General features: G+C 42.7%; 1 protein-coding gene across 1 annotated transcript in view; it reads left to right on the top strand.

Moving 5' to 3' along the window:
* Nucleotides 1-18,712, top strand: part of ABCA13 (ATP binding cassette subfamily A member 13) — a 513,939-nt gene that overhangs the window by 111,403 nt on the left and 383,824 nt on the right. The window contains exons 19-23 of the mRNA XM_077997982.1: nucleotides 451-560; nucleotides 7,136-7,254; nucleotides 14,486-14,649; nucleotides 16,021-16,100; nucleotides 17,144-17,265. Coding sequence (XP_077854108.1) covers nucleotides 451-560; nucleotides 7,136-7,254; nucleotides 14,486-14,649; nucleotides 16,021-16,100; nucleotides 17,144-17,265 — 595 coding nt within the window. The remainder of the gene's footprint in view (nucleotides 1-450; nucleotides 561-7,135; nucleotides 7,255-14,485; nucleotides 14,650-16,020; nucleotides 16,101-17,143; nucleotides 17,266-18,712) is intronic.

The raw sequence follows: 18,712 nt of genomic DNA, 5'->3' as shown, positions 1-18,712 counted from the left end.
CTATACCCTGTTTGACTTTAGTGCTCTTCTCTGAATTGTCTTTTGAGCTGAGGTGGTCCTGGCAACCCCATTCTCCACCAATCTCAGGTTTTATCTCAAATTTTTCAGTTCTCCACAGAGGGAGTTTACACCTTAGCTCTTCGTACGGTCATGTTTTGACACCCTTTCAACATTTACCTTTGCATTTCAAAAGAATGGACCAAAATAAGAAAGAAAAGCAAATATTAAGCGTATTCGCCACAAAATTGATGCTTTGCACTAATTTGGGAGACCGAAAGTTTTCTAAAGGTCCAGACTGTGTTATCTGTGTTTTCTTATGTTCCTATGAAGAAAATATGATTATGCAGGGAGGTTCTTACATGTGTGTTATAACTTAGCCTACACAGCAGAAATGCACATTGGATGCACATTTTTACCCTTTCATGTCATTGTTTATATATTTTTTCTAAGTGTTGTTGAGATGCGTGAAGTTTTCCAGCAGCCTGTGAAGCCCTCAGAAGCCATGGAGATCCTGCAGAAAGTGAAGATGATGGTCATACGTGTGCTCACCATCGTTGCAGGTGGGCTGCTCATATAACAAATGCTCTGCAATTGCCCTGTGCCAGTTTTCAGAACTCAGGTGTCAGAGAGATGAGTAGATTGCACTTGAGTTTCTTTTAGAACAAAGCACAGCCGTCTTAGTCTGGCAACCAGGCCTTGAGGAATCTGCCTCTCCCAACCTCATTCCCACCACTGGGTCTCTGCTCCAGCCAAATTGAACAGCCCCTTCCTGCCCCTTTGCTGGGCTTTCTGGTCTTTTTGTCTTTGCTCATGGAATGTGCTTCCCTTGTCTCCTTGACCTAAACTACAGCAATACTCTGTGGCCTAGAGCTGGGGTATCTTGTCCAGAAGTGTTCCCCCATCTCCTTTACTGGCAAAGACCTCGAAGAGACTTTGATCACATGCAGTACTGTACTGTCTTCTTTCTTACATCTCCTCCCTCTGCTGCAGTCAATATTTTTTGAAGATAGAAACTGTGTCATAACCTTCTTTGTGCATTTCCTGATGGGTGCTGAGTAGTCCCTGCAGGAACCTGAATTCCCTACAGCCATGACACTTATTGCTGGTATCATAGTTTTTGGTGTCTTCCTGCTACAGTCTGTAAGCTTACTGGGAACAGGATCAGTCTCTTGTTAAATTCTGTGTCTCCATAATACTCAGCACAGTGTCCAGCAATAGTGACTATATTGTAAATGAATTAATTCATCTAGTAAGATGATCCTTGCCAAATCCATTCCTGCACATTTCAGTGCAATCTCCTTTCAATGCCACTGCTGAAAGAGAGTCCCACGAGCCGCTTTAGAGGGTAACTGGAGGATCTTAGGGCTTTTCTGAAAATGTGAGTGTTGAATTTTAGAGCACACTTGAGTCCGTGGAATGGACCACAGTTGTTTAAGTGATTCACAGGTGCACAGAGGTGCTGCCATCCTCTGGCCCAGTCTCCTGAGCAGGGCTGCTCAGAGTTCCCTCAGTGGGCTGTCGGGCCTGAGTGCTCTGCCTTAGCTGATGGCAATGGGTTTTGACAACATGAAACGAAGCCCAGAAGAGGAGGGGCAGCGAGTAGAAATGGGGAAGCTAAGGGTGGATCCGATCAGATCAAGAGGAAAAGAGAAAAGTGAGGGGTCATCTGAGTGGTGCTTACCTCCATATCCTGTGTGAGCTCCACCATGGTTGGCCCCAGACTCCCTGCCCCCTAGCTAATCTGATCCACATGTTCATTCTTCTACCTTCCCCTGATTTACTCCTGGATCATTATTATTATTTAGATTACTATCAGGTTGTTATATTATGATTTGTAGATGAAGTCTTATATCCTTTGGAAAGCTTTCCTTGACCTACCCTGTCTGGGGTCACATGGCCTTAGCTCCCTGTTATGGCTCTTACCACCGTGTGCTGTTCTGATGATGAACATGTGTCTCTTCTACAGTCGTGAGGACCCGAAGACTGTGCCTGTCTATTGATCACTCCAAACCTGGCACATGGGGATTAGAACATGGGAAATGCTGATTGACATTTGTTGAATGAATGAATAAATGCCAGGAGCCCTTCTATACTTAGGTCATGTTTCACTGGAATTACTAAATGTGAAAACTGTTCATGGGGGAGTGTTCAGCAATGAGTAGTGGGTGGGCAGTTGGCATACTCTGGGCCTATGTTGTAAGACTGAGCAAACTGTGGGGGCCTGGGGAGGATATCGTAGAGAAGAGTCTGGTTTACTCAGGAAGGGGCACAGTGGATGTATTCCCAACATCCACTATCAGAGAGGAAGGGTCACTGGCCCCAGGATGGTTAACTGGTGGGTATGGGCCACTGAGTCTGCGAGCCAGGAGTATGGACCAGCATCTGCTGGGGAGTGTTATGGAGAAGAAGTGAGCCTTGGACAAATCCAGTATGTGAAATCCATTTTTCAAAACTAACTCAAAGAAGATGAATTCTTCTTTGTATTGATAAGTGCTAGAAAGAAGCTAACGTATGGCCATGAGGGTGAGAGTGAGGGGTGGAGTAGAGGAGAAGACCTTGGGAGTGCAGCTCTGGGTAAGGACATTTCAGGTGAGACTTGCGCAGTGAGGATGTGTGTCTGCCATGTTCACTGTTATATCTCCCCAGGGCTTAGGAAACATCCTGACATAGATATGATAGGCGTTCAATCAATATGTGTAGAAGGATTGGATAGGTCAATGCATGAGGGCTGGCACTAGGCTGGGCACTTGTCACTATTTGAGTTAATCTACACAATCACTGATGGACTTGAAGCTAGTGTGCTGGGACTCGTGGTCTGTAAGGCTGCCTCCTTACTATCATGATAGACCACTTAGGATTACACACCGTCATGTCTGGTAAGGCTTTATTGCTCCAAATGTCTTCAAGGGCATAGTTAAACATGACTGTTACAATAAGTGATGTCGTGAAAAGTGGTGTAATGGAAGAAGCAGGCACTTTGACATTGAACAGGCTGAGTTCCTCGATTCATGCTAAGTGACACAGGGTAGCTACTGAGTCTCTGTGAGCCTTGAACAAAACATAGGGGAACACGTATTTCAACCTATGTGAGAGGATTAAATAAATTAAGTCACCTCCAAGGGGCTTGCCCTTAGGAGATGCCTTGAACATGCTAGTTTCCCATGCATCTCCCTGCCTGCCATTGGGAAAAGTACTTCTCAGCTCACAGAGCTAGTTCATAAGCAAAAATTGGTGATTTACAGACTGTCTATCACAGAGTTTGTTCTAATCTGCTCACTCACCTCTTTTTTTGAAATACAAATGGTTCTTTGAACAGAAGAATTGATTGGTCATTGGGTCTAAGAAACATGGAAAAGAAAAAACAGATGGAGAAGTGAGACAAGCTTGATTTAAAAATGAAACCCCAATTGCTGTGTAGGGGTTTTGCATTTTTTTTTCTTTTAAGATAATCTGTATTTCCAATTAGATGTTATGAACATTGGTGATTAGGAATATTGCTTTCTATTGTCAAATAGAAAGCAATAACATGTTACAATCTAAGTACAAGTTAGGATGGTCAGTACATGATTTCAGCATGTGGAATTGTGCTCAGGTAAAATTCAAATCAAACTTCTTCCTCGTTTTTGAATGCTTCTCTGGCATATTGAATTCAGCCATGTTTGAAGACATAATTATTTTGACATTTCACAGTCAGCTAATGTAATGGTTTTTAAATGAATTAAACATTAGTTAATGTATGAATTTATGTTTATTTTGCCATTCTGTGTTGCAGCTGCTAAATTAATATAGCATACTTGAGATTACATTAGTAACAGATAATTAATTTTTAATTTTTATATTTTATTTCAAGGAAACTCAAGCATAACTAACATTTAAACTGCCACCCCACTGTCCTTATTGAATTGTTACTCCATCCTGTAGAATAGGAGGGCAGTGACAGATCCCATAAAGTTAAAAGGATGGGGTGGAATTGACCAACATGGGTGCCTCTCCCATCATATAAAGGGAAGAAGAGTCAGGTCTGTTATTACTATTGTTGTTGAAAATGCACTATATTTTCATCATATCACAGAGTTGAGCTTAGTATCTCCAGTAGGAAAGTTGTCACTTTCCTCCTCCTGATCTAATGCTTTAAGGATGCCAAGGACAATTGCAGGAGAGCTCATACAACAGAAGGAACCTCAGTGGGCAGCTGCTTTAATCTTCCAGTTTCCCTAATCGACAAATTGAGGCCCAGAGAGTGAGAGTGAGTGTAAGTTTCCCAGGGTTTCAGAGTGAAGCGGTCAGAGCCCATTTCCAGTTGAAGAGACCTGAGAGGGTCCATGGGGCTGAAGGGAGGAGAGGGAAGGGGTCCAGAGAGTGCTGGCAGATCTGGAAAGCCAGAGTGGGTCTGAATGTGTCCTCGGAGCCAAGAAGAGGGGCCATAGCAGGTAGGAAGGGCTGTAGCCAGGGATTTGAAGAGGCAATGATAGGTGGAGAAAGAGGGTACCTGGGAAAGTTGGAGGAGCCAAGGCTCAAAACCAGCTCTTGCTAGTGTCAAGACAGTTGTCAGGTGTCCTTGAGGGTGGTGACTTTGAGGACAGTCTTCAAGATGTGTTAGATGTGAGGCAGATGGAGACCAGATGGCCTGACAGCCCAGCACTGCGTCCCATGATCATATCATCCCTGACCTAACCTTGCAGGAATGCTGGGCATGGTCACTGTCAACTCCACGTTTCTCGTTTTACACTGAGGAAGCAAGGGGCTGACACAGCCCACAGCTTGCCTAATGCCGTACATTATGTCAGCTTTTTCAGGGTGCATTCTCTGCTCTTTTAGGTTTGAAAAACATAACTTATAAACACATTGCTGTGTCTTTCCTGGACAAAAGGATACGTTTATGCTTAAAGATAAGTGCTGTGATATTTAACAGCACATTATCACCTTCATTTCAAATTTTAATAAGAGATTACTTAACAGACACATTTTACATTTCCTGCAATAAAGATATCTGTCTTCGAAATTGGTAAAATGAGATTAATGAGAAAAGAAAAACACGGCGTCATGGTGGGTTGCTTCTGGAAAGCATGACTTTGGGTATATGGTATCTACTCTGCATTTTATGTGGTTGAAAACTGTTTTATTGATTAATGAATTTTATATTTTAGAGTAGTTTCATATTCACAGCAACCTTGAATGGAAGGTGCAGGGATTTCCCACATACCCCCTTCCCCACCATTGCCTCCCTCATTATCAGAGTGGGACATTTGTTATAGTTGATGAACCCTCACTGACACAGCATCATTCCGAGTCCACAGTTCACGTTGGGCTTCGCTCTTAGTGTTGTCATTCTATGGGTTAGGACAAGCATATAATGATATACATTCAATGTTATAGTATAACACACAGGGTTTTACTGTCTGAAGGATCCTCTGTGCTCTGCTCATTCATCCGTCCCTCCCCTCTAGCCCCTGGCAACCACGGATCTTTTTACTGTCTCCATAATTTTTGTCTTTTCCAGCACGTCATTGAGTTGAAATCATATAATATGTAGCCTTTTCAGATGGCTTCTTTCACTTAGTAATATGCTGGAACTGTTTTTCCTTCCTTCCTTCCTTCCTTCCTTCCTTCCTTCCTTCCTTCCTTCCTTCCTTCCTTCCTTCCTTCCCCTCTCTCTCTCTCTCTCTCTCTCTTTCTTTCTTAGATGGAGTCTTGTTCTGTCACCAGGCTGGAGTGCAGCGGTGCCACCTCAGCTCACTGCAACCTCTGCCTCCCGGGTTCAAGCAATTCTCCTGCCTCAGTCTCCTGAGTAGCTGGGATTACAGGCACCTGCCACCACACCTGGCTAATTTTTGTATTTTTAGTAGAGATGGGGTTTCACCATATTGGCCAGGATGGTCTTGATCTCCTGACCTCGTGATCTGCCCACCTCGGCCTCCCAAAGTGCTGGGATTATAGGCGTGAGCCACTACGCCTGACCCAGAACTGTTTTTCTAAAGGACTTTTGGGAAACAATTTATTATTAATAATTTAAGAGTCAGGATAACATTTTTTCTTTAATTAAAAAAAAGATTTTCTTTCTTTTAAAAATGTATTTTATTTTCTGTCACGACCAAGCATCTAGGAAGTGCGAAGCCCTGTGCTAGGTGCCACAATGACAGGAAGGCAGTGGTAAGAAAAGTTGCTCGTGGTGGCAGGTCTTGTGCAGATGGATTTACCGTGCAGTGGGCGACCACATAGGGAGGTGAGCACACAGGCATCTATGCAGCAGGGAATGGAGAGGCTCTGCGCAGCCTGGGAAAGGTGGGTGTCTGGAGGCAGAGCTCTAAAAGATAGGTAGGTTCAGGAAGGGAGAAGTGGTGCCTTGTATCCGATGGCCTTGAGGAGACAGGAGGGAGACAGGGCATGAGTGCAGAGAGGTGGAGGCATCTGAGATTGTGGAAAGACTTTGGATGCAACGTGGAGCCTTTGCACAGATTCCTGTAGTGGGGGATCTCCTTTGAGGAAGAGCCCTGTGGCTCAAAGCATAAGGCAGATTGGAAGGGTGAGGTGGGAGTGGGACTGTTAAGAGCATAGCAGTTTCCTGGGCATGATCTATGGCTGCTGGACAGACACACAGATGGAGAGACATTGGGAGGTCACCCTGAGCAGATGGGGAGGTTGGTTGGCTGTGAGGACCAGGGGGAGGAGAGTCATGACTGGCTTCCAGGAAGTGACTTGTGAGGCATGGGGCATGGAGAAGACCACACATAGACAGTGTGTAATTCATCCTTCAAACGGGGGCACTTTTGAGAATGGCAGAGGGCACCGTTCATAACCACGCAAGAATAAGTGAAAAGCAAGTCTGTCCTGGGCAAACTGGGGTGAATGAGTACCCCACTTGTAGGGGATACAGGGAAAGGAGCCAGTTTGGGGACGTAGAGAAAATTAATATTTACAAAATCAATTAGGCCCAGAAAACCAAAATCTTTATTTTATTACATTTGGAACTCAAAAGGCACAGCTTTACCCTCATCATCTGAATGTTCATCTTGATGATTTAAGGAATGTTTAGGAATTTGTATCACTTTGAATCTTTATAAAGTGATTTTGTGAGAGTGGCTAGTTCAGGAAAGGACTGTCTATTATTTATTTCTCTGTGTGTTTCCTCTGGCAGAAAACCCTTCCTGGACCAAGGACATTTTGTGTGCTACTCTGAGTTGCAAGCAAAGTGGGATAAGGCATCTCATTTTATCTGCTATACAAGGGGTCACTTTGGCGCAAGACCATTTCCAGGTTTGTCATCTTTAATATTTCAGAGAATTTCATGTTCATGACTATAGGCCCTTGCAAGGCAGTCAAGTTATTCAAACCTTGCTGCTTGGTTCTTATAACTACAGCAACGGTGTCACACACAGTCTTGTTGCAAGTCGGGCTCGCAGAATGACTGCTCATGCTTCCTCCCTCTTGGCCTCTCCCAGTGGTGTGCTGGGGTTGAGTGGCATTGATTTATGAGAGCTGATTGTTAAATTTTTGGGAATTTTGCAAGCTGATTGTTAAACATAGATATCATCATAATAAATAAATTACATAAACTTACGATGAAATAAATCATGTTAGAAACATAAGAAATAATTACTCAAGATTCATCAGTTCCTAATTATTTTAGTATGTTTTGCTGTTATCTATCTTCCTGAGATGATTTGCTTTTGTTGTATCCACATGATGGAAATACTATGCAGTCTTGTGCTAAGTACAGTTTTTCCATCTCTATGTTTAGTGACGTTATGGTGGCAGCTTGAACTGGGCCATGTGGGAGCATTTGCACCATGGAAATTGGCAAGTGCTCCAAATCAGATTTTTTTTTTTTTCTGGAGAGTTAGTTTTTAAATATTTACCAGCCCAGCACTGGCTCTAACTAATTGAATACACCGGCTAGTACCAAAAATTGATGGCTGAATGGGAACCAGCATAGCAGTTTCCTTTATATTAAATTGGACACATGCCCAATAGGATCCCATGTAGGGTCTCCAACTACAGCTAAGTCAGAGAATGTGACTTTTATTTGGGGCCCACTCCTTTGTCCTAGAATTAAAGACCCCTGGGCCCCTAGGCAGGCCTGATCTTCCTGACAAGCTTGAACAGTGGTGATGTCTTTCCAACAAAGCAGCGAAGACCTGTCTTTCTTCTAGGTCTGGTTCTGAATGTTGTTTCTTGCTTTTGTGATGCATACATCTGTGAGCATGAGATTATCACAGAAAGCAGAGAAATAGATGATGCCGAGGGAGATGAGAGATAGCCATGCCAGACTCTCACAGCACGGCAAGGGTGTAGAATGCCATGCCTTGGTGAAGTGTCAGGAGGGAGTGAGAGCTGCTGGTCCCTAATCAATGTCTTGTGGCCTTTGGAGGAGTTGTGCATGTCAGCAGGAAGCCCTGAGCAGTCCCTAGCAATGACTGACTGTACAACCCCATATTCACATTGATTTATTTAGAAGATCAAATTCTTATTTCCAGGTTGTGCAGATCTTTGTCAGATATTAAATGTGGATACAGAAAAAAAAATCCTCAGAGACAATTTTTTTTTTTTTTTTGACATAGAGTCTTGCACTGTTGCCCGGGCTGGAGTGAAATGGTGTAATCTCAGCTCACTGCAACCTCTGCCTCCCTGATTCAAGCAATTCTCCTGCCTCAGCCTCCCCAGTAGCTGGGATTATAGGTGCCTGCCACCACGCCAGGCTAATTTTTGTATTTTTAGTAGAGACAGGGTTTCACCATGTAGGCCAGACTGGTCTCGAACTCCTGACCTCGTGATCTGCCCCCTCCGGCCTCCCAAAGTGCTGAGATTACAGGCGTGAGCCACCATGCCTGGCCCCTCACAGACAGACAATTTTTTAGTGGTAAGCGAAGGTTATAATAATAAAATAGTCAAGAGACTCCAGCTTTCAAAGCAACTGACCCAAATACCGTATTTATAGTTCAAATTGTTATATGATTGTCAACAAGTCTGGCTGGTAACAGTTGAGTTAGTTTTGCTGAAGAGCAGAAGTTCCTGTCTTTAATGACAAAAATAGTATGTTGCTTACCTCAGGATGCAAAGCTTTTAGGATGGGTCTGTGGTTCAAGGGTTTTAAGTATGTGAGACTTTTAGAAATATGAATCTTTTTCAGGCTGTGGGATATGAAGTGCCCAACAGAGGTGGGCCAAGCGCACAATGCCATTTGTTAGTTTTCAGTATCTAAATAATTATTTTAAATATAGGTTTCTCAGTAGCAACATGGAATTCCCATTGAAAGAGAAAGTTTCAGCTGATCAAATTGATATGACAAAAGTTTTGGGGCTGTCAACTCCTTACCCTCTTCCACCCTTTGTTCCAAACAGTAAAAAGCAGCAATAAAGAGATGAATGGGCAGCAGAAATTAAATTTCAGATATGACAGCAAGTGCCCACTGTATCTCTTGGGATAAGCTGAGTTGGAGAATGTGGCTGGAACTTCAGGTTGGGTGGGGGCTTCCTACTGCCTCTTTAGATCTAGACCTTTGGGTCCACCTGTGCACATTTATCCCCTATTTGCTGATTCCAGGCCTGATCTAGCCAGAGAAGGAGAGTCTGATGGGTGCTGCCTTTTACACATGGTGGTTTTACCAGATCCCAAAAGTATAGCCTGATGAATGTCAATCTCAACCTTTGTCCTAGATGCTTCTCCTTACCTGGAGCCTGGTACACCTGTGCTGAAGAAACTTGGAATTTTTCTTCCAGTAGTCCTTGCTACTGGGGTAGAATGTGCACTTTTCTACTTTATAATCCCCTGTATGTCAAAATTATTATTTTGTGAAATTTAAGAATAACATCCAGAGCAGGAACATTATAATTGCATTGAATGAAAATTAATTTGCATGCAGTTACAAATTATGAACTAGAGGTTCTTTGCTATAAGGGAATACTCCATGGCAGAGCCCTCATGCAATGGGTTTAATTCAATTTATGTTCTCAGGAGCGAGTTGGCCCCTAAGGGGATACTCACCTATATCTATTGTTCTGACCTAGTTGTATCTGTGCATTGGTATGCTACAAAAAGGGATCTCTTTGGAGCAAGAAGAACACTGAGCCTGTGAAATGCTTGGGTGAGAGAATTGGAGAAGGTTTAGAGAACTTCACACTCAGAAAAAAACAAAAACAAAAACAAAATGCAGAGTGTGAAACTCCAAGGGCTTCTATGCATGTTATTAGAAATGTGCATGTAGCTTGGAGTCTTGAGGCTGGACCTAGACATCTCTCTGCCTTGCAGATGCTCTGCCTGAGTTTGCTGCCATCCTTTTCCTTTCTGCTTTGCTGTGGTTACATTCAGACAACAAATGGGGTCTGTGCACATTAGGGGCAGTGGGTGAGGGAGGAGGCTGTGTCTCCTGCGATAGAGCAGGCAGCGGAAACTTAGGTGAAAAAAGGAAAGAAGTCTGTATCCTTGAGCCCTGCCACACGATAGAAAATGGAGACTGGCTTGAGCTGACCGCTCCCTGTCAGACTCCTTCAGGTGTTACTGACACAATGCAGGGGTTCAGTTGCTTGGCAGGTATCAACCCAATGACCACAACCAAGGAGGATTTAGCAATGAGATTTAAGTAAGGAGAACACCAGGGATGGTTCCCAAAGTAGTGCCTCCGAGCTGGGGACTGGGTTAGGTTTTATCAACATCGTGTAATGAGGATCTGATTGACTGGATCCTGCCCTGGGTGATGCCAGAATTCAATGCAATTGGATCCTGGATCCTGCCATGTAGTGTCCGCTTCTTAATTCAGTCCCCGCTCCTCAGTCCGAGCACTCCGGTTCCCGCTGTGGTTGCATACTGGTTCATCTGGGCATGCTCGGGTTATGTAACCTGAGGGTCCATGGCAGCTGAAAAAAACTCGCAAATTTCTTACGTAAAAGTTGAACCAGATGGGCCGGGTGCGGCTAACATAGACAGCAGACACCACTCCACCTGCCCAGCCCCTCAACCTCCACATGCGGAGTCTCACTCCTCTTCTCCCTGTCTGAGCCAGACATTGACACAGACTCAGCCTCGCCCAGCCCCACGTCACTCAGCTCCCGGGACTTTCCCCGGGCTCCTCTCGCATCCTTCACCAGCTGTCTCCAATTGCATGCCTGGCTCCTGTGTGTGGCAGAAGGACCCAGACTGTGTCCAGACCCTTTCTCTTCTCAGTCTATGCTCACATGCTAGGTAATCTTATCCAGATTCATTTGCAACCTAAAAATTCCAATTACTTCCTGACAACTTCCAAATTTCCTTCTCCAGCCAATACCTCCCCTGACCTTCATGCTCGTGTGTTCAGTTGCATTCCCTCGCAGATGTTAAACAGGCCCCTCAACTCTACTCATGCAAAAAACAAAAAAAAAAACCTCTTCATCTTTCCATGTAATTTTTCCCTCCCCTGGTGTTCTTTCCCTCAGATGCCAGGGACAACAACCCTGGCATACTTGTTTAGTCTTTCTTTCTTTTATTTTTCAGTTAGAAAACTCTCCCTTCTACCTTCCAAATGTTTCCATGATCTGGCCATGTTCCACCCCCTCCACCAGCACCTTTCTGATCCGAACCAGCTCTCCCTTCCTCCTCCCCTTGCCTCGATCCCTAATGCAGTAGCCAGAGTGATCCTTCCAAAACATCATCAGACGGTGTTACTCCTTTGCTGAGAGTGCCCAGTATCTTCCAGTCTTATTTGGAATTAGTGTCTGATTTCTAAGGGAGGCCACTGCTAGGTCCTGCTGTCTGGGGGGCACATCCCTCTCTCTGCCCTCCTAGGCACTCTCTTCTCCACTTCACTGGCTCCTTTGCACCCAGCTCAGAGCCTTTGCACCTGCTGCTCCCTCACCTGCAGTGTGCTTCCCTAATGATGCTAAGAAGTCCTTCCTCTTGCACCTACAGCATGGCCCCAACCCCACCTTATTTTCCTCCAGGTCACCTGTGACATGCTGACCAGTTTGCCCCTATGGCTGTCTGCGGGTAGTGTTCCTGCACTGGAGTGTGAACCTCATGGAGGCAGGAGTTTTGTCTCCTGTGTTCACAACTCTCAGTCCAGCACCTATCTTGGGCCTGGCACTTGGCAGGTGCTCCATAAGTATTTTTTTAATGAATGAATGAATAGTCCTGTAAGATTTCTGTTCAAGTTCCACTCCCAAATCGCTTGGGAATAAAAGAAACTTATGAAATGAATGACAATAATAGATGAATTGGAGTCAAGAAGTTGCAGGTTTTGTAATAATCTATTGGCTGGTTTAGTTCCCCCCACAGTGAGATTCTGAGGTTTGGTTGAGGTGGTGGTGACAGTGGCACGAGTGCTCTGATCATGGATTAATGTTCATCAGTTCCTGAGAAGTCTTCACCGCCACTAAATCTACCTCAGCTGTGCCGGGGGCTCCATCTCGGGGTGGCCTCCAGAGCTCAGCTCCCAACCTTGACTTTTCAGCAGTCTTCACATTTCCTTGGAACATATATTTGTTAGCTCCCTTTGGTCCCTTGAATGGTTCATGATTTTTCTTTGCAAGAGAAACTGACAGTGGTTTTGAAAAAAAATTTAAAGTTTTATTTTGACAGAAATATTACCTAAGTGTTGACTTACTCATGATACCTTCCCATAATTGGTGCAACATGGAACTAGGCTTCCAATATCAGTAAGAATAGAGTGATATAAATAAAATGTGATGAAGCAAATAAATTCTGATGATGTAAACTAAAGTATTTGGTAGAATAGCGGTGTCTAGGGAAAGTGTATAGATTCATGTGTATGTTTATAGACATAGATGTTATATGTTTGTGGTATTTTTCAGGTTGTTTTAAATTTTAAATTACCTGTATTTGTCATTTAATTCCACATATGGTGTTTTGCATTTTGTCAATTAATAGGTATTATTCTAAAGATTTTCTTTTTTGGCAAAATGATTGGTCTTTTAAAAAACTGATTGTTTCCAGGAAGATACTGATAAGATGTCCATGAAATCTCAGAGGTGGGGGCTGGTGATACGGAGGGTGGGGACCTAATTCTAGAGTCTTTCCAGATGTTCCCCAGAGTCTTAGGAGCCTCTCCACCTGCAGCGGGCAGAACAGGAGCCTCCCAGACTGCACTGCTGACCTTCAGAGCAGGGCAAATCCAGGTTTTATCCACCTCACATATGAATAGCCACATATGATTTCTTTTTAATCATTGTGTTTGTGGCTGTGAATTTTGAAAAGCCTAAATTTTCTTTAAAATTTTGTTATTTTCATATTTATTTTTAATAGTATATATTTAAAATGTACAACACAATGTTTAGATAAACACACAAAGTGACATGATTACTACAAACAAACGAGCATATCTGTCATCTCAGAGTTATCTTTGTGTGTCATGCGTGTGTGTTAAGAGCACCTAAAATCTACTTTCTTAGCAAATTTCAGTATGTAATACAATATTGGCAACTATAATTCTCATGCTGTATATTACTTCTCTAGGTGTGCCCATTCTACATAACTGCAACTTTATACCCTTTGACCAACATCTTCATTCCTCCCACGTTCATTCCTGGTAACCACGACTCTATGCTTTGTTTCTATGGGTTTGACTTTTAAAAAGTTTGACTTTACATGTAAATGAGATTGTGTAGTAGTTTTCTTTTTGTGGCTGACTTACATCACTTAGCTTATCTTCTGGGTTCATGCGTGTTGCTGCCAATGGCATAATTTCCTTCTTTTTATGGCTGAATAATATTTTATTGTATATAATGTCACATTTTCTCTATTCATTCATCTCTTTAGAAACATTTTGGCTGATTCTATATCTTGGCTTTTGTGAATAATGTAAATCTCTTTGGGATGTAATTTCATTTTCTTTGGCTTTATACCCAGAAGTGGGATTTCTGGATCATATGGTAGTTCTATTTTTAATATTTTGAGAAATCTTCATACTGTTTTCCATAATGGCTGTAGCAATTTACATTTCCACCAACAGGGCACAAGGTTTCCCTTTCCTGCACACCCTCACCAAGTCATTATTTCTTGTGTTTTTGGTAACAGCCATCCTAACAGGTATGAGGTAATAGCTCACTGTGGTTGATTTGCATTTTCCTGATGATTAGTGAAGTTGAGCACCTTTTCTTTCACCTGTTTCCCATCTTTATGTCTTCTTTGGATAACGTCTGTTCAGCTTCTTTGGCCTTTTAAAAAATGGATTTATTTGTTTTTCTGCCATTGAATTGTGTGTGTTCCTAAGAACAGAGCTTCGGGAAGTTAAGAGCCAGGCCATTTGGTGGAGAATTGCATGTTCTCTTTTATATGTTCAAGAACATGCTGTCTTGCCTGGCTGGCTAGCAGCAGAGCCGGGAGTAAAATTTGGGCTTCTGTATTACCACAGCCAAGGGCTCTTTCTCCTACTGTGGAATGCACAGAAGCAACTGACATGATTGTTTGTTCTCTGTGTTTCCTGAGACTAATGATATAAACTAAAATCTTACAAATAAGTATGTGTGTTTCTAACCTATATCATTGCTATGTTTTCTAGGAAATTGAAAAGATATGGTCCTTGCCCAATCAGCTAAATTGTGAAAGTCTTGGCAAGAATCTTTCTAGCACCTTGGAAAGCTTCAAGAACAGCTTGGAAAATGCCACTGACCAGGACTGCACATGCCAGCCGAGGCTGGAGACGGTGCAGCAGCACTTGCACATGTACGCTCTGATATTCTTTCATGCCCTCCCCAGTACTTCCATTCATAGAGAAGATGTCTAGCACTTTTAAAATGTGAATTTCAGACAGTAGTCTGTACAAATACTCTTAATGTACATATTAATATGTATTCTCCAAACATCAAAGTTTTCCATGACAATTTTTGAGTGGTAAAATGTAACAGCAGCATTAATCAGAAGGCTAACTTTATTGGCGACCAAGATATTAGATAAAAGAATGTAATCCACAATGCTTGGTGGCAAATGCCTGTAATCCCATCTAATGGGAGGCTGATGTGGGAGAATCGCTTGAGGCTACGAATTTGAGACCAACCTGGGCAACATAGCAAGACCCTGTCTCTAAAAAGTAAAAGCAACAATAACAAAAGAGTTAGCAGGATTTGGTGCAGTGCATTTTTGATCCCAACCACATAGGAGGCTGAGGCAGGAGGGTTACTTGACCCCAGGAGTTTGAGGCTGCAGTGAGTAGTGATTATGCTACTGCACTCCAGCTTGGCTGACAGATAAAAAGCCTGTCTCATAAATAAATAAATAATTTCTATATGAGCAGGCAAATATTTTTCTTTTCTTTTCTTTTTCTTTTTTCTTTTTTTTTTTTGAGACAGAGACTCGCTCTGTCACCCAGGCTGGAGTGCAGTGGTGCTATCTGGGCTCACTGCAAGCTCCGCCTCCTGGGTTCACGCCATTCTCCCTCCTCAGCCTCCTGAGTGACTGGGACTACAGGCCCCACCACCCTGTCTGGCTAATTTTGTTTTTGTATTTTTAGTAGAGACGGGGTTTCACCGTGTTAGCCAGGATGGTCTCGATCTCTTGACCTCATGATCTGCCCGCTTCGGCCTCCCAAAGTGCTGGGATTACAGGCGTGAGCCACTGCACCCGGTGGCAAATATTTTTCAAATTACATTCATGTTTGATCAATTTTGCATAGTGTTCTGAAAGTGTAAAGCACCAGAAGGGGAAATAAGGAACTTTGAATTCTGCAAATGACTTTTTCACAGAAAGAATTATGTTCATCTGACCCTGGCTATCCTAATTTCTCATACGTTCCATGATCTATCCTATCTATTCTTTTCACAGTTGCAAAAAACCATTTATTATGCATCTTCATTCCCCTGGTTCATCTCGCTTGGCAGGAGCTCTGAGAAAGAAATACTGGAGTGTGGGTAGTATTAATGGATATTCACATACAGATGGTGTTGGGAGACATGTGCGTCTAATTGTTGGAGGAACTTTATGGAAATGTGATCTTGTTATCCAGCCCATCTCCTGGGAGCTGAGGCAGTATTATTCATTCCAATATTGTTTCTGATGTTTTATCTTGCCTAATTTAGCTTTAATTTTCTGCTATTTTAGGTTGGCCAAAAGCCTCGAGGAAACTTGGTCATCAGGGAATCCCATCATGACTTTTCTGAGCAATTTCACAGTAACTGAGGGTAAGTATGTGGTTTTCCAAGTTTGCTTGATTAAAAATTAAATTTAGTTTCTCATGCAAATACATTATTAAAATAAAACATACAACAGAAAATTTATGCTATATGTGATACATAATCATTTAGAACTTGGCTGGTCTGATGTATTTGGCATTTATAAAGAAAGTCCTGAAATCCTAGGGTACCATATTGAAGCAGAGGAACAAAGAGAAGCTTCTGTGGTCTGGATTTTGCTCTGGCCTTGCCCCCTTGGACAAGCAGTTGGTGCCTGTGTGTCTCTGTTTCCTTGGCTGTTCACTCTATCAACCCATGAAGTTTCTTGTAGCATCAACATGCCATGTCTGAAGAATTCTGGCAAATACTTAAATGACCCCTCTCGTTAAAAAAGTGAGATGAGTAGATGCATGTATACAAGTGAGTTTCCTATAGCACTTGGTCACTGCTCCCTAAGAAGCAGCTCTTTCTTTTTTTTTTTTTTTTAGTCTCACTCTGTCACCCAGGTTAGAGTGCAGTGGCGCGATCTCAGCTCACTGCAACCTCCGCCTCCTGGGTTCAAGCTATTCTCCTGCCTCAGCCTCCTGAGTAACTGGGATTACAGGCATGTGCCACCATGGCCAGCTATTTTTTTTTTTTTTTTGTATTTTTAGTAGAGACAAGGTTTCAACACTTTGGACAGGTTGGTCTCGAACTCCTGACCTTGTGATCTGCCCACCTCGGCCTCCCAAAGTGCTGGGATTACAGGTATGAGCCACCGCACCCGGCCAGAAGAAGTTCTTTCTAAAATAAATGTTCTTGAAACATTCAGGCCTTAGAGAGAGTAGACCAGTAACCAGAAAATACCACAGAACCTGACATTTTGGTTTATTGTTATACAAATTATTTAAGTTATTCTTGGGGGAGTAAGGTATGACTTTATTTAGTGATTTATGGGTTGAATGGCATGAAAGAAACTATCCTAGCCAGGTTGTAATATCAAATTTTGTTTTTGCAGTCAATAATCTCCTCAACCTTTATTATACAAATTTCTTATTTTCCTTACTTTGCAGATGTGAAAATAAAAGATTTGATGAAGAATATCACCAAGTTGACTGAGGAGCTTCGCTCTTCCATCCACATCTCAAATGAGACTATCCATAGCATTCTAGAAGCAAATATTTCCCACTCCAAGGTGTGGTGCTGCTTCTTGTCTGTCTGTTTTGCTCATCGGAGGAGCCTTAGCCTGAAGTTACTGGCACTGTGTTGTCCTTTCTTCCTTCTTCCCTTCCTCTCCTTTGGCTAGTGGAGTGGTTTGCTGCACGAATGATATGATTGGAGGCAGAAAGGAGACAAAAGAACAAGCAAGGAACCAAAGGGTGTCATTGTCCCATGCCAAAATCTTAGGGTTTTTAATTCCATAATATTTTCTTTATTTGGAGTTAGAACAAAGTTGGTGATTATTTATTCAGTTGATTCCCAGCCCTGACGCAAGACACCTGGGAAGAGTCTCTGCTTGGTTCAGCAGGTGTTGCAAAATTCTTAAAATACCCAAAACCAAAAACAGCTAAAAATATCTAAGAATCGACTATGACTTCCTCTGAGTGGAGAGTGACTGGGCGCAGTCTGACTATGTGCTACCGTAGTGAATCGCTGTGAAAGCAAATGAGCAATGGCAGGCAGTGTCATCTCCAAGCTGAAAAATGTGATAAAACAATCAAAGAGCTATTGCAACAAACCAAGGAATAAGTAACATCCGGGCTACATGGCGTATAGTTTATCTGTGGAAAAGGGGAACAGGGACATTTCATGTTGTCCACAGCAGATATCACCTGGATCCTTAGCAGGAGATTTTCTGAGACAGCTTTCAGCACTTCTAGTTGGGGTTTTATCTTCCTGTACAGAGAACCTTCCAGAAGTAGTAACCGTGGAGCTGATTCATAAGTGAACATTGCAATTGACCATCAACTGGGCCCCAACACACATTTAATTTCATGTCAGTTCTGGTTAATTGGGGCGTATTGCAAGCTTGACGGGTAGACTAATGAAGAATTAATCTAAATTAAAAAGAGATCAGAAGCTGGGAAACCAAAATTCAAATGACAATGTCACCAAGTTACTTATAATAAGGCACTTAGTATTTATCTTCAAGGAGAAAATGTCGAATTCAGCTTATTAAACATGCGAGAGCCAAGGAAAGCTGGGGGCAGTGCTGAAATTGTCTCTTCCCTACCTCGCATGATGCCTTGTAGAGAAACAATGAAGATTTTTGGTTTAAAATCTTTAGTTATTGAAACGAGTAACTGGGGAAAGAAACAGTGGCTGGAGTAATTGGAGTAGCTACCTGGGAATGTTTTAAGACCAGGGTCAGATTAGCTAACTTTTGGGGTCCCTTTCAAATTCAGTTTTATGATACTTTTTGGGTTTGGGCTCAACTATTTTTGATGACCACTGCCTGATGAAACAAGTGGCCACTGGGTGTCACTGCTGTTCTATTAAGGGAGGGCTGTGCACAGAGAAGGCGCCTGTGATAATGTGGTATTGTCTTGTGTCGATGGTTTTGCAGTGCTTTTCTTGCATTCTGTGTATCTTTCTCTACCTCCTTGTCAGTATGAATCATTAAGACCGCCTAAACAGCTGGA

This window comes from Macaca mulatta, chromosome 3 (assembly GCF_049350105.2).
Source record: "Macaca mulatta isolate MMU2019108-1 chromosome 3, T2T-MMU8v2.0, whole genome shotgun sequence".
Classification (NCBI taxonomy): Eukaryota; Metazoa; Chordata; class Mammalia; order Primates; family Cercopithecidae; genus Macaca; species Macaca mulatta.
Note: the sequence above shows the minus strand (reverse complement) of the source record. Positions and strands in the feature narration are given on the sequence as shown.